The sequence below is a fragment of the Pristis pectinata genome, chromosome 40 (genome assembly GCF_009764475.1).
Source record: "Pristis pectinata isolate sPriPec2 chromosome 40, sPriPec2.1.pri, whole genome shotgun sequence".
Taxonomy (NCBI): domain Eukaryota; kingdom Metazoa; phylum Chordata; class Chondrichthyes; order Rhinopristiformes; family Pristidae; genus Pristis; species Pristis pectinata.
The window spans coordinates 6234866-6248761 of record NC_067443.1 but is presented as its reverse complement, the minus strand read 5'-3'; the positions used below and the strand labels follow the sequence as shown (position 1 = coordinate 6248761).

Here is a 13896-nt window from a genome sequence, read left to right as displayed (position 1 = left end):
GGTCAATCCTGTGAAGGCTACAGCAGTCGAATAGCGACCCCTGAGAGAGGGGTAAAAGAGTGTGTGGGGGGGGGGGGGGGGAAACAGATGATATCGCAACCCATGCCGGTGATCCCGAGGCTGCCGGGCACTGAGGGGTTAAGTCCCTGGCGACCGGCTCCCCCACCCCCCCCCCCACCCCTGACCCTCGCGGAGGCTGCAGCCTGGACCTAGGCCGGACTAGGCCTCACTGGTTAAAACTGTTGTCGTAAACCTCACCCCCCCCCCCATCCCTCCCCGTCCCCCCCTTCCCCAGCCCGGCGTCCCTCCCGATGGAACATTCCCAGCTATTCCCGGGAGCAGCCGTCAGCCAGCGTCGCCGTGGCGACCAGGGAAAGGTCCCGCCCACAGCTCCGCAGGCAGGAGCTGGAGCCGAGGGGGGGGGATCGGCCGGAGCCCTTAGGAGGTCGGGGTTCGGAGGGGATTGTGGTGGTGGGGGGGGTCAGAGGCCAGAGGAAGAGCGGTTCAGAGGGATCAGGGTTCAGAGAGGTCAGGGGTCAGAGGGGATGTGGTAATGGGTGGGGGGGGGGTGGCCGGGCTCAGAGGTCGTGGGAGTCAGGGGGAGGGTGGCTCAGAGGGGTCAGAGGTCCCAAGGTCGAGAGGGGCTTGGCAGTCAGAGGAAGGGTCAAAGACGCCAGGGGTCGGAAGGGATGGGGGGGGGGGTGTCAGAGGCAGAGAGGTCAGGAGTCAGAGAGGCCGGAGGGGATTGGGGATCAGAGGGGCCAGGGGTCGTGGGGTGGGGGTCAAAGGGCTGTGGTCATTAGGGGGCCCAGGATCAGGAGGCCAGAGGTCATGGGTGTCAGAGAGGCCAGAGGGGAATAGGGGGTCAGAGGAAGTGTGGATCAGGGAAGGCCAGGGGTCAGGGTTCAGAGGAAGCAGGGGTCGAAGAGGCCAGGGGTCAGAGGGGATCGGGGTCATGGGATCAGAGGAGACGAGGTTCAGAGGGAGGCAGGGGTCACGTGCGAGAAGAGCTGGGGTCAGGGTCAGGCTTGGAGAGGTCAGTGTTAGGGGTCAGGCAAACCTCCCGGATGTGTTTGGAAGGTTTCACGTGCTTCCCCGCAGCCCCCCCCCCCCCCACCCCCACCTTCATTGAGCTGGAACCCAATCCCCACCCCACTGCATTTATGTAGTGCCTTCTGCTGAGTGAAACACCACCCTGGTCGCCACGACAGACAAGACAGCCGAACCAGAGCCCGGCTAAAGAGGGAACGAACACCGTGCTCATGACTGGCCGCTGAGCAGGGCTATTCGACTGCGAAAGGCATCATCGTTGCCCCAGACACACCAAGTCCGGCTGCAAAGGCAGTGCCAAATTATTCACGGGATGTGGCCACCCCGGGCAAGGACAGCATTTATTGCCCTGACTGCCCGGCGGAGCTGTCAGGGGAGGGAGTTCCGGGGATTTAGACCCGGCGACGGTGAAGGAACGGCCCAGATATTCCCAAGTCGGGATGGTGGAGGGGGAACCTGTGGGTGGTGGCATTCCCGCTGCCCTCGGCGGGCAGGGGCGGGGGGGTTTGGGAGGAGCTGTCGGTGTAACCGCGGTGTGTTGTGCGGACGGTGTGCACCGCAGCTGCTGTGGTGGGGGGGGGGGGGCGGGGGAGTGTCTAGAGGGGCTGCCGACAGAGTTGCTGTGATTCCCCCTCCCCCCCAGTGTGAGGGTGAGGGGTAGAATCTAGGAGTTGATGGGAATGTGGGAAGAATAAAGAGATTGGGGGAGAGGTTAATGTAGGATCAGTGTAAGTGGGTGTTTGATGGTCGGCATGGACTCTATGGGCCGAAGGGCCTGTCTCTGTGCTGGACCTCCCTCCGGCTCCCGAGAGTTGTTGGAGCCTTACTCATCCAGGGAAGTGGGGAGCGTCCCGTCATCCTCCTGACCTGTGGACGGGGGCAAGGTAATGTGGCGGATGTGGAGTGCACGGACTAACTCCACTCAGGGAAGTGGGGAGTGTCCCGTCACACTCCTGACCTGTGGACGGCGGAAAGGCCTCAGGGTGTCGGTTGAGCCAATCCCTGCGGGCTCCCCACCTAATCCCGTCACCAGGGTGCTCCTGTGGCTGGTCCGGGTGAGTTTCTGGACCCCCAGGACGTTGCTGGTGGGGGGACTGGGTTCTGGGACTGCCGCGCCCAGGGACAGCCCGAGGAGTTGTCCCGGGAACCGACTCATCAGCGAACATCCACAGCCAGACCTCACGATGGACGGAAGGTCACCGATGAAGCAGCTGAAGGATGGGCCCCAGGAAACTGCCCTGAGGAACTCCCGCAGTGACACTGGGATTGGGATCGTCAGTCTCCGAGAATTCCAGAGATCGGGAGAGCCACTCGACGGGAAGGGTAGTTTGCAGACGGCCGTGCTTACCCCGAAGCTGTCCTGGACAAGTGTATCGATGGTGGACGGGGTCTGTCGGTTCACCCGGAGCACAGCCCGGCGGTTACTCTGTCCTCACGGCAACTCCCTCCTCTCCTCCCTCGTCGCTGCCTCTCCCTCCTCGCCACCCCTCCCTCCCGTGGCGCTCCCGCCTCCCTGCCCCTCCCGCCTCCCTGCCCCTCCCGTGGCGCTCCCCCTCACTGCCCTTCCCTCTTCGCCACCCCTCCCTCCCACGGCGCTCCCTCCTCGCCACCCCTCCCTCCCGCGGCGCTCCCTCCTCCCTACCCCTCCCTCCCGCGGCGCTCCCTCCTCCCTGCCCCTCCTGTGGCGCTCCCCCTCACTGCCCTTCCCTCCTCGCTACCCCTCCCTCCCGCGGCACTCCCTCCTCACTGCCCCCCCTTCCGCAATGCTCCTGTCCTCCCTGTCCCTGCCTGACCGTGGCGCTTCCTCCAACCCACCACCTCGTAGATGGGTGGTGAACGATCCTCGAGGCAGACACGTCTCGGGAACTACCCGATAAAGGCATTTTATTAAAAACATTTCAGTTCTCTTGAAAAAAAACAAAAATTCAGGGAATGAGGCTGTGAAGTTTCTAAATTGGTGTATGAAAAAGATCCTGCTCCGCTCTTCCTTCCCGTGTCTCCCGCGCTCCGGAGCTTGATCCCGTGGGGATGAGGAAGAGATGGCAGGGGACGGGAAGAGGTTCAGCATTTGGAGGGGGTGGGAAGGGACGAGGTCAGCAGGAGCACGGAGATCCGGCGGGAAGAGGGGGGGCGTGGAAAAACTTCCCAAAAAGATTCCAGGGCTCCCGAGGGTCGACGTGCCACTTCAATTCCCGGGATTCAGTGGGAGGGGCTTCCGGGGACTCACCCCAAAAACATGACCCGTCCCAATACAGGGGGAGGGACCCCTGGAGATGTCCTGGAGGTGGGGGGGGGGGGCTGCCCCACAGGGGAGGGGCTGGCAAGGTGGGGGTCTGCCTCACCCCCTCCCTCTGCCTCACCCCCTCCCCCCAACCCACCTTACTGGGGCTGCAGGGGTCCGCGGGGTGGTCCGCGGGGCGGCATGGGGATCCGGCCCCCTCCCCGGGGGGGCAAGAGGGGGCCGCGGGCGAAGCCAAAGTGGGGCGGGCGAGGGGGCCCGTTGAAACCCGGCGGAGGCATCGGAGGGGGCGGTCCGCGTAACCCGTGGGGTGGGGGACCTGTGGGGGGGGGGGGTAGAGACGGGGTGAGACAGGAGAGGGGAGATGGAGGGGGGAGAGACAAGAGGGGGGAAGGGGGGGTTAAGAGACGGGGAGGGAAGAGACGGAGGAGGGAGCGAGGGATGGAGGGGGGAGCGAGGGACGGAGTGGGTGGTGAGAGGGAGGGGGAGAGAGAGAGATGGGGAGGGGGGTATGGGAGGAGAGTGGGGGGGTGGGGGAGAGGGGGATGAGAGGGAGGGGGGGAGAGAGGGAAGGGGGGAGAGAGGGAGGGGGGAAGGGGGGAGAGGGGGGGTGGAGAGAGAGAGAGAGAATTAGACCAGTAAAACCCCCGGCACACCCCCCTCCGCCATCCCATCCTGAAGGGAGGGATGACTGAGAGGCCATTCAGCCCATCCCGGCCTACTCACCCACCCCCGGCTGATCCCCCTCTGTCCCACTTCCTTGCACCAACAACCCCCCCCCCCCGCCCCCCCCCCCCCACCACAAATCCCCGGATTCCCTTAATATCAATGCTTTCTTTGGACAGGCTCAGGAGTGGGCAGGGAAGGGGGGTGGGATATGGCATCGTGGATCAGCACAGACACAATGGGCTGAAGGGCCTGTTCCTGTGTTCTGTCTAAAAGTCGATTGACGTCTCTCGGGGGGTGGGGGGGGGGACTCCCGTCCTCCGGGTGAACAAGGCTCAGCTTGGACCTCAACAGCCGACCCCTTCTTGTTGAGATTGGGAGCCCTGTTCCCGGCTGGGGGGGATGGGGGGGGATGGGGGCGTCACCCCCTCCCCCTACCCTGACGGGCTCCTTGGTACGTCGCGATGGGATCGACCTGCCCATTCCGAATTCCTGCCTACGCCTCCCCCCGCGGGACAATGCCACCACCTGCCGGGGAGCGGGCCACTGAACCCTTCACCGGGTCCTGCCCTGGGACGGGATTGGAGCCCGATATCCCAGGCCGGGATCACCCGGACCCCCAGCGGGACCTCACCGCCCTCGTGGCTCTTTGAGGGGGACTGTCTGGATGATCACAGCCCCCCCCCCCCCACCCCAGGGGCAGGTCGCAGAGTCATTCACAGGCCCTTCGGCCCAACCGGTCCATGCCGACCGAGGTGTCCATCTGAGCCAGTCCCATGAGCCCGCGTTTGGCCCGTATCCCTCTAAACCTGTCCAAGTGTCTTTTAAACACTGATTGTACCCCCTCATTCCATGCCCCCACCACCCTCTGTGTGGAAAAAGTTGCCCCTCCAGTCCTTTTTAAATCTTTCCCCTCTCACCTTAAACCTGTGACCTCTAGTTTTAGTCTTCTGCCCTTGGGCTTAAAAAATATCATGAGCCTATCTACGCCCCTCGTGATTTTATAAACCTCTGTAAGGTCACCCCTCAGCCTCTGACGCTCCAGGGAAAACAAAGCCCCAGTCCACCTTCAAACAGCCCCAATCCATTCAGTCTCTCCTCGTAACCCAAGCTCTCCTCGTGAATCTTTCCTGCCCCCTCTCCAGCTCAGTGATGTCCTTCCTACAGCTGGGAGACCAGAACTGCAGACAATACCCGACAATCACCGCAGACAATCAACAACGCCTTGTCCGGCTCTACCGTGACCTCCCAGCTCCTGTGCTCGATGCCTTGAATGATGAAGGCCAGCGCCCCGTCCACCTGTGTCGCCACTGACAGGGAACCACGTACCTGTATCCCGAGGTCTCTCTGTTCTACAACGCTCCCCAGAGCCCTGCCGTGCAAGTCCTGCCCTGGTCTAACTTCCCAACCCGCGACACCCCCGCTCGTGTCTGAATTCAATTCCATCCGCCGTTCCTTGGCCCACGTTCCCCAGTTGATCGAGGTCCTGTGGTAACCCCTGACCGCCACCATCATCTGCAAACTTACCAACCACCATCGATCTGCCCGGTTTCGTTCCTTTGTGGCTTGCCGCCGGCTTATCACAACCGAGTGGCTTGCCGGATCATAAGACAAAGGAGCAGAAGCCGGCCATTCGGCCCATCGAGTCTGTTCCGCCATTCTATCATGAGCTGATTCATTCTCCCATTTAGCCCCACTCCCCCACCTTCTCACCGTAACCTTTGATGCCCTGGCTACACAGATACCTATCAATCTCTGCCTTAAATACACCCAATGACTTTGCCTCCACAGCCGCCCGTGGCAAGACATTCCACAGATTCACCGGCCTCTGATTGAAGAAATTTCTCTGCAACTCTGTTCTGAATGGGCGCCCTTCAATCCTGAAGTCGTGCCCTCTCGTACTACCATGGGAAACAACTTTGCCACATTCTACTCTGTCCAGGCCTTTTAACATTCGAAATGTTTCTATGAGGTCCCCCCCCCCCCCCCCCCGTTCTTCGGGCCATTTTGGAGGGCAGTCGTTAGGAGACGACCACCCTACCGTGCGGTCTGGAGTCACGTATAATCCAGGATGGTAGATTCCCTCCCTTGTGTGACTTCAGTGAACCAGATGGGTCTCTAACAACAACCCAACTGTGGCTTTGGTGCCCATCGTTCCAGAATTTTACCACCATCTGCCGTGGTGGGATTCGAACCCAGGTCTCCTGAGTATCTAGAGGATTAACCCAGTAACAATACCACTGCACCATCACTTTCCCCATACCTCCCTCTGGAGGTACTGACTCCTTCCCACTGGACTGTGCCCTTGTCCTCTGAATAAACCCCCTACTCCATCCCTTGGAGAGACAACAGGCCCTTTGGCCCACTGATTCCCTACTGTCCCGCTCTGACACTGATCCCATTTTCTTCTCCCTGCACACCCAATTTCCAAGGGGAACGACCCCAGTCCCTCCGGATCCCTGGGAAACTGCCGCCCACCTCTCCCGGAGAGCCCCCTCCTCCTCACCGCACTCCTTACCCATGTGGTGTCCGAATGGGGGTCCGCGGGGAGGCATGACCATGGGCGGGGGGTTGTGGTGCTGCATTCCGGGAGGCGGCGGTCGGTGGGGGGCGTTCTGTGCAGGGCCCCCAGGGAGGGGCCCAATGCTGTGGGGTCCATGGTGTGATACGTGCATTGGGTGCATCCCTGTGGGGGGGTGGGGGGGGGGGGGAGAGAGAGAGAGAGAGAGAGAGAGAGAGGTTAGATCAGCGTCCCCATCAATGTTCAGCTGCTCATCCATTTCACGAGCAGGGTGGAGTACACGCCCCTATCCGCCAACAGTGCAGGGACGGAGATGGTCGAGAGCATCCGAGGTGCAAGTATCACCAATAACTCGTCCTGGTCCCAGCCTCGTAGACGCCATGGCCAAGAAAGTTCACCAGCGCCTCGACTTCCTCAGAAGGCCAAGGAAATCCGGCATGTCCCCATCGACCCCTCACCGATTTTTACAGGCGCACCACAGAAAGCATCCTATCCGGATGCATCACGGCTTGGGACGGCAACTGCTCTGCCTGGGACCGTAAGAAACTGCAGAGAGTTGTGGACACAGCCCAGCGCGTCACGGAAACCAGCCGCCCCTCCGTGGACTCCGTCTACACTTCCCGCTGCCTCAGTAAAGCAACTGACATAATCAGAGACCCCACCCACCCCGGACATTCTCTCTTCTCCCCCCTCCCATCAGGCAGAAGATACAAAAGCCTGAAAGCACGTACCACCAGGCTCAAGGACAGCTTCTATCCCATAGTTATAAGACTCTTGTCATACAATAAGATGAACTCTTGATCTCCCAATCTACCTCGTCGTGGCCCTTGCACCTTATTGTCTGCCTGCCTGCACTTTCTCTGTAACTGGAACACTATATTCTGCATTCTGTTTTCTTTTTTATACCTCGATGTACTTATGTACGAAATGATCTGCAAACAAGATCTTTTCACTGTATCTTGGTACGTGTGACAATAATCAAACTCAAAGTTGAGTTTATCGTCATCTGCACAAGTCCGTGTGTGCATGGGGGCAGTGAAAAACTCACTGCAGCAGCATGACAGGCACACAGCATCAGATGAGCAGCATTCACAAGAAAAACACAAATTATACACAATTTTTAGAAGAAAGAATACAGTCTATCGTAGTGCAAGGTGGTCACAGCCTATACTGAGGTAGTGATTAGGGTTGTGCAGGTTGGTTCAAGAACCAAATGGTTGAAGGGAAGTAGCTGTTCCTGAACCTGGTGGTGCGGGACTTCAGGCTTCTGTACCTCCTGCCCGATGGGAGCTGTGAGAAGATGGCACGGCCCGGATGGTGGGGATCTTTGATGATGGACGTTGCCTTCTTGAGGCAGCAGCTCCTGCAGATACCACCGATGGTGGGGAGGGATGTGCCCGTGATGCACTGGGCAGAGTCCACTCCTCTCTGCAGCTTCTTGCTTTCCTGCGCGTTCGAATTGACGTCCCAGACTATGACACAACGGGTTACCAATAAGCTGATTAGTGCTGCTGCGGGTGGGTCTCTCTGGTACTCACCGTGGTGGGGCATCGCCCCAGGGGGGAAGGGGTGTCCCACATGGTGGGGGGTGGTCCCTGGAGGTCCCGAAACCGGCGGTCCTGGCGCAGACGTGCTGGGAGGCATTGGGGGTGGCATTGCTGGAGGCATCCCTGGAGGTAGTGCCCCTGGTGGGGGAACTGGAGGGGGGAACGATCCCGGGTGAGGCATCCCTGAGAGAGAGAGAGAGAGAGAGGAGGGGGGAGTGAGAGCCATCCGAGAGAGTCACAGTCGCACAGCACGGGAACAGGCCCTTCGGCCCACCAAATATGTGCCGGCCATTTACGCCCGCCCTGTTTCATTCTCTCCACGTTCCCGTCAACTGCCCCCAGATTCCATCCCTCACCCATACACTGGGGGGGGTGCGCAATTCACAGCGGCCAATGAACCCACCGACCCCGAGAGATGTTGGGACGTGGGAGGGAACCAGAGCCCCCGGGGGAAGCCCCACGCGGTCACAGGGAGAACGTGCAAACTCCACACACACACACACACACACAAACACTCGCATACACACACACTCAAACTCACACAGAAACACTCACACTTACACACATTGACTCTCTCACACACACTCACAGCGCCGGAGGTTGGGATTGAACCATAGGGAAGGAGGAGGGAGAAAGGGCATGGATGTGGTGGGGGGTGGGGGGGGTAGGTTGAGACGGAGGGGGAGGAGGACGAAAGGGATCAAGAGGTGGAAGGGAGGAGAGGAGGGGGCAGGGAGGACAGCCCAGTGATCAATGGGAATGTCCCTCACAACACCAGCCATTCCCTACCGAGGGAGGGGGAAGAGTTACCTGGCGGGGGCAGCCCTGCCGTCAGCCCCGACACCACGCTGGTCTGCGAGGCCTGAGGCGGGGGGGCGTCGGCGAAGAGCTGGTGGGGGCGGTCGGCCTGGGACAGGGGGTTCTGGGCCGCCAGCAGCCTCTCGGCGGCCGAGCCGTGCCTCTCGCCCTTGGAGTCCTTCTTGAAGGCGTAGGAGACGGTGATGGGCCGGTTGCAGAGGTACTGCCCGTTCATGGCCTCGATGGCGGCGTCCGAGGCGTCGAAGCTGGCAAAGTTGATGAAGGCGTAGCCCTTGGAGTTGCCCGTGTCAGGGTCCCGCATGATCTTGGGCGTCTGCAGGATGACCCCGAAGGCGCTGAAGGTGTCGTACAACAGCTTCTCGTCGATCTCGGGGTCCAGGTTCCCAATGAAGATGTTGGCACCCACGTCCAGGTTCTTGTTGTGGGCTGACGCCTTGTTCACCCGGATGGGCTTCCCGTACAGCTTGATCATGTTCATGATCTTGATGGCATAGTCCGCGTCCTCCTCACTCAGGAACTCCACGAAGCCATACCCTGTGGAGGGAGGGGGAGAGAGAGGGGAGGGAGGGGACGAGGGAAAGTCAGTCAACAGTCCCGGCTTCCGGGCTCGAGAGACCCACTCCAGGCGCCAGATCTGCGTGGGATGTTGAGAGAGCGCTGCGGGAGGGGCGGTGAGGAGGGGGAGGCGTCGAGGAGGGAGGGAGCGCTGTGGGAGGGGCGGTGAGGAGGGAGGGAGCGCTGTGGGAAGGGTGATGAGGAGGGAGGGGCGTCGTGGAGGGGGGGAGGGAGGAGGGAGGGGCAGTGAGGAGGGAGCGTCACGCTGCAGGAAGGTTGGTGAGGAGAGAGGGGTGCCGAGGAGGGAGGGGGAGGGAGGATCACCCCTCTCCTGGGGAGCCGAACCGCTGCAGGAGGGGCCCTGTCCCGCATTGGTACACCCGCCTCAGACACCAGAGACGGCAGACACTGGAATCTGGAGCAATGAACAAACTGCTGGAGGAACTCGGCGGGTCGGGCAGCGTCTGTGGGGGGAAGAGGAACTGTCGATGTTTCGGGTCGAGATCTTCCATCTGGAGACATTTCCTCTACTGACGGGACATTAACCGTCCCGACTTCACCCCTCCCCTCACCTGTTCCAACCTCCCCCCCCACGAACACACTGCCCTCCGCACTAACCCCCAACCTCAGCATCAAACCCACAGACAAGGGCGGCACTGTGGTCTGGCGGACTGACCTCGACGAGACTGGACGCCAGCTCTCGGACACCTCCTCCTACCTACCCCTCAACCAGGACCCCACCAGGGAGCATCAGACCACTGTCTCCGGCACCATCACCCACCCCGTCACCTCTGGAGCCTCTAACCTCAGAGATCGCCAACTCCGCACCGCCCGTTCCTACCTCCTCCGCAAGATCCACGAACCCAACTGCCCCGGTGGACTCCTTGTTTCTGCCCCACCGACTCGAGTCCTCGTATTTTGACTCCGTCTTGTTCCCCTTGGTCCAGTCCCTTCCCACCTACGTCCGTGACACTTCACATGCTCTCTGTCACTTCAACAACTTCCATTTCCCGGCCCTGACCGCCTCATTTTCACCCATGGACGCCGAGTCTCTGTTCACCTCCATCCCCCATCAGGAAGGCCTCAAGACTCTCTGCTTCCTCCTGGACATCAGCCCCAACCAGTTCCCCTCCACCGCCACGCTCCTGTCCGGGAGAACTGATACTCACCCTCAATAACTTCCCCTTCGGCTCCTCCCACTTTCTCCAGTCTAAAGGTGTAGCCATGGGCACTCGCACGGGCCCCAGCTATGCCCGCCTCTTTGTCGGCTACGTGGAACAGTCCATGTTCCGAGCCTACACCGGTAACGCTCCCCAACTCTTTCTCCGCTACGTTGACGACTGCATTGGGGCTGCTTCCTGCACCCGTGCTGAGCTCAGCAATTTCATCAACTTTGCTACCAACATCCCCCCACCCTCAGATTCACCTGGTCCGTCTCTGACACCTCTTTCCCCTTCCTGGATCTCTCTGTCTCCATCTCCGGAGACAGATTAACCACAGACATCTTCTACAAACCCACTGACTCCCTCAGACACCTCTTCCCACCCCGTCACTTGTAAGGACGCCATCCCCTTCTCCCAGTTCCTCCGCCGCATCTGTTCCCACGATGAGGCTTTCCGTTCCAGGGCATCCGAGCCGACCTCCCTCCTTCAGAAACCAGCGCAGCCCTCACCAGCATCGCCACTTCCCGCACGTCTGCCCTCACCCCCGCCGACATAACAGGGATAGGGTTCCCCGTGTCCTCCTCACCACCCACCCCACGAGCCTCCGCGTCCAACACATCATTCTCCGCAACTTCCGCCGCCTCCAACGGGATCCCACCACCGGGCACACCTTCCCCTCTCTCCGCAGGGATCGCTCCCTCTGCGACTCTCTAGTCCACTCGTCCGTCCCCACCGATGACCCCTCCCCACACTTACCCCTGCAACCGCACCAAGTGCGACACCTGTCCCTACACCTCCTCCCTCTGTGTCTGTGTGTGCGTGCGTGTGTGCGTCTCCAGATTCCAGTACCTACAGGAACTCTCGTGACTGTGTTCCCCCCGCGGGGTCCGTCGTGCACCTACCTTGGTGCTGTCCTGTCACCCGGTCTTTGGGCATGTGGGTGTTGACCACCGGCCCCGCCTGCAGGAACAGCTCCCACAGCAGCGGCTCGTTCACCTTCTCGTCCAGACCTCCCACGTACACCGTCGCATCTGGGAGACAGAGGCACCCAGGGGTGGAGTTAGTGCAGTACCAGCAGGGGCCCCAACCTTCCGACGAGCTTCAGCCCAGCCAGCCCTCAGTTCGATCCCGACCTCCGCCGCTCTGTGTGTGTGTGGAGTTTGCACGCTCTCCCTGTGACCGGGTGGGGGTCCCCCCGGGTGCTCCGGTTCCCTCCCACACCCCCACGATGGCGCGGAGGGAAATATCCCTCGATCGCCTCCACATGAATCGTCGTGAATCAGCTCGGCGACTGATCCCCCGCAGGAGACGCCTCACCCCGGCTCAGTCCGAAAGAATGGCAGTGGGGGGAGGATGGAGAGAGAGACTGTGGGGGGGGTGGTTGGGCAGGGGGTGGGGATTGGACAGGGGGGTGGGGGGTGGGGGTTGGAGAGGTTGGATGGGGGGGTGGGGGTTTGGGGGGAGTATAAGGTAGGGACAGAAAGGAAAGGGGAGAGTGATGGGGGTAGGCGGCGGGAGGGAGGGGGAGTAGGCGGCGGGGGGGAGGGGGAGTAGGCGGCGGGGGGGAGGGGGAGTAGGCGGCGGGGGGGAGGGGTAGGCGGCGGGGGGGAGGGGGAGTAGGCGGCGGGGGGGAGGGGTAGGCGGCGGGAGGGAGAGGGAGTAGGCGGCGGGGGGGAGGGGTAGGCGGCGGGGGGGAGGGGGAGTAGGCGGCGGGGGGGAGGGGTAGGCGGCGGGGGGGAGGGGGAGTAGGCGGCGGGGGGGGGAGGGAGTAGGCGGCGGGGGGGGGAGGGAGTAGGCGGCGGGGGGGGGGAGGGAGTAGGCGGCGGGGGGGGGGGGAGGGAGTAGGCGGCGGGGGGGGGGGAGGGAGTAGGCGGCGGGGGGGGGGAGGGAGTAGGCGGCGGGGGGCTTTGCCTTCCCCAAACGATGCCGGTCCTTTCCCGCGCTCCCTCCCCCCCGGGCGCTCCCTCCCTCCCCCCCCCGGGCGCTCCCTCCCTCCCTCCGGCAACCCCCGGGCCCTCCCTCCCCCCCCCCCCAGGCCCTCCCTCCCTCCCTCCGTCCACCCCCGGGCGCTCCCTCCCTCCGGCAACCCCCGGGCCCTCCCTCCCTCCGTCCACCCCCGGGCGCTCCCTCACCCTGGTTCCGTTCGCTGATCGGACCGGCCGCCATCCCGCTCCCGCGGTGCAACCGGAACGGAGAAGCGAAGAGCGGGGCGCAAGATGGGCCGCCTCCTCTCCACCATCCACCGCGCGGGTCCTCCCGCAGCGCCCCCGCCCGGCCGGAGGACTCGGCCAGCCGCAGCGCCCCCGCCCGGCCGGAGGACTCGGCCAGCCGCAGCGCCCCCGCCCGGCCGGAGGACTCGGCCAGCCGCAGCGCTCCTCAGCCTTGCAGTGGGATGTTTTGCGCTCCATTTACCCACAATCTGTGGCAATAACTTGGCCAAGGGGATCAAATGCAACATTTGCAAGTTCACTGATAGCGCAAAACGAAGCTGCAACGTTGCGGAGGGAGCAGGTGGTGGGAAAATGTGAGGCTCACTTCAGTAGAAAGAGGCAGGATTGCTGAGGGCTTGTGTTTAAATGTTGAGAGATCGGGAAATGCTGATATTCCGGGGACCTGGGTGTCCTTGTGCACAAAGTCGAGGTGCATTAAGGCGGCTGGAAGGCAAACACTGGAGGATTTGAGTCCAGGAGTAAAGATGTCTCACCACAATTATGTGGTGACTTGGACAAAGGCCACCCACAATATTCTGTGTGGTTTTAGTCTCCAGCACACTTTAGAAAAGAATGTAGGTAAAAGGCAGGTAACTATAGCCCAGTCATCCACCTTGGAAGGGAAAATAGATCAGATTATCATTTAAATGGTGAAAGATTGCAGCCTGCTGTTGTGCAGAGGGACTTGGTGCATGAATCGCAAAAGATTGGTTTGCAGGTGCAACAGGTTATCGAGAAGGTAAGCAGAGTGTTGGCCCTCATTGCTGGAGGGACTGAATTTAAGAGCAGGGAGGTTGTGCTGCATCTGTACAGGGCACTGGTGAGGCCGCACCTGGAGTGCTGCGTGCAGTTCTGCTCTCCTTACCTGAGGAAGGATATACTAGTGCGGAGGAGGTTCACCAGGTTGATTCTGGAGATGAGGGGGTTAGCCTGTGAGGAGAGATTGGGACTATACTCGCTGGAATTCAGAAGAATGAGAGGGGATCTTACAGAAATATATGAAAGGGATAGACAACATAGAGGCAGGAAAGTTGTTTCCACTGGGAGGTGAGACTAGAACTAGGGGACATAGCCACAAGACTCGGAGGAGCAGATTTAGGACGGAGATGAGGAGAAACTGCTTTTC

At 61.4% G+C, this 13896-nt stretch overlaps 1 protein-coding gene across 1 annotated transcript; it reads right to left on the bottom strand.

Moving 5' to 3' along the window:
- Positions 1-2917: 2917 nt before the first annotated feature.
- Positions 2918-12785, bottom strand: sf3b4 (splicing factor 3b, subunit 4). Its single transcript, XM_052045627.1, has 6 exons — positions 12693-12785; positions 11463-11591; positions 8834-9376; positions 8015-8206; positions 6474-6641; positions 2918-3608 (listed from the first exon to the last, which is right to left on the bottom strand). Exons 1-6 carry the CDS (start codon positions 12724-12726, stop codon positions 3430-3432), a joined length of 1245 nt encoding a protein of 414 aa, XP_051901587.1. The 5' UTR covers positions 12727-12785; the 3' UTR covers positions 2918-3429.
- Between the last annotated feature and the right edge of the window lie 1111 nt (positions 12786-13896).

Bases quoted from the DNA above. Each gene is read 5' to 3' on its own strand.
- sf3b4 (XM_052045627.1), bottom strand. From the start codon at position 12,726: ATGGCGGCCGGTCCGATCAGCGAACGGAACCAGG. The intron at 8,207-8,833 runs GTAACTCTTCCC...TCTCTCTCTCAG, and splicing joins GGCAGGGCTGCCCCCGCCAG to GGATGCCTCACCCGGGATCG. The intron at 6,642-8,014 runs GTGAGTACCAGA...ACCCCCCCACAG, and splicing joins TGGGGCGATGCCCCACCACG to GGATGCACCCAATGCACGTA.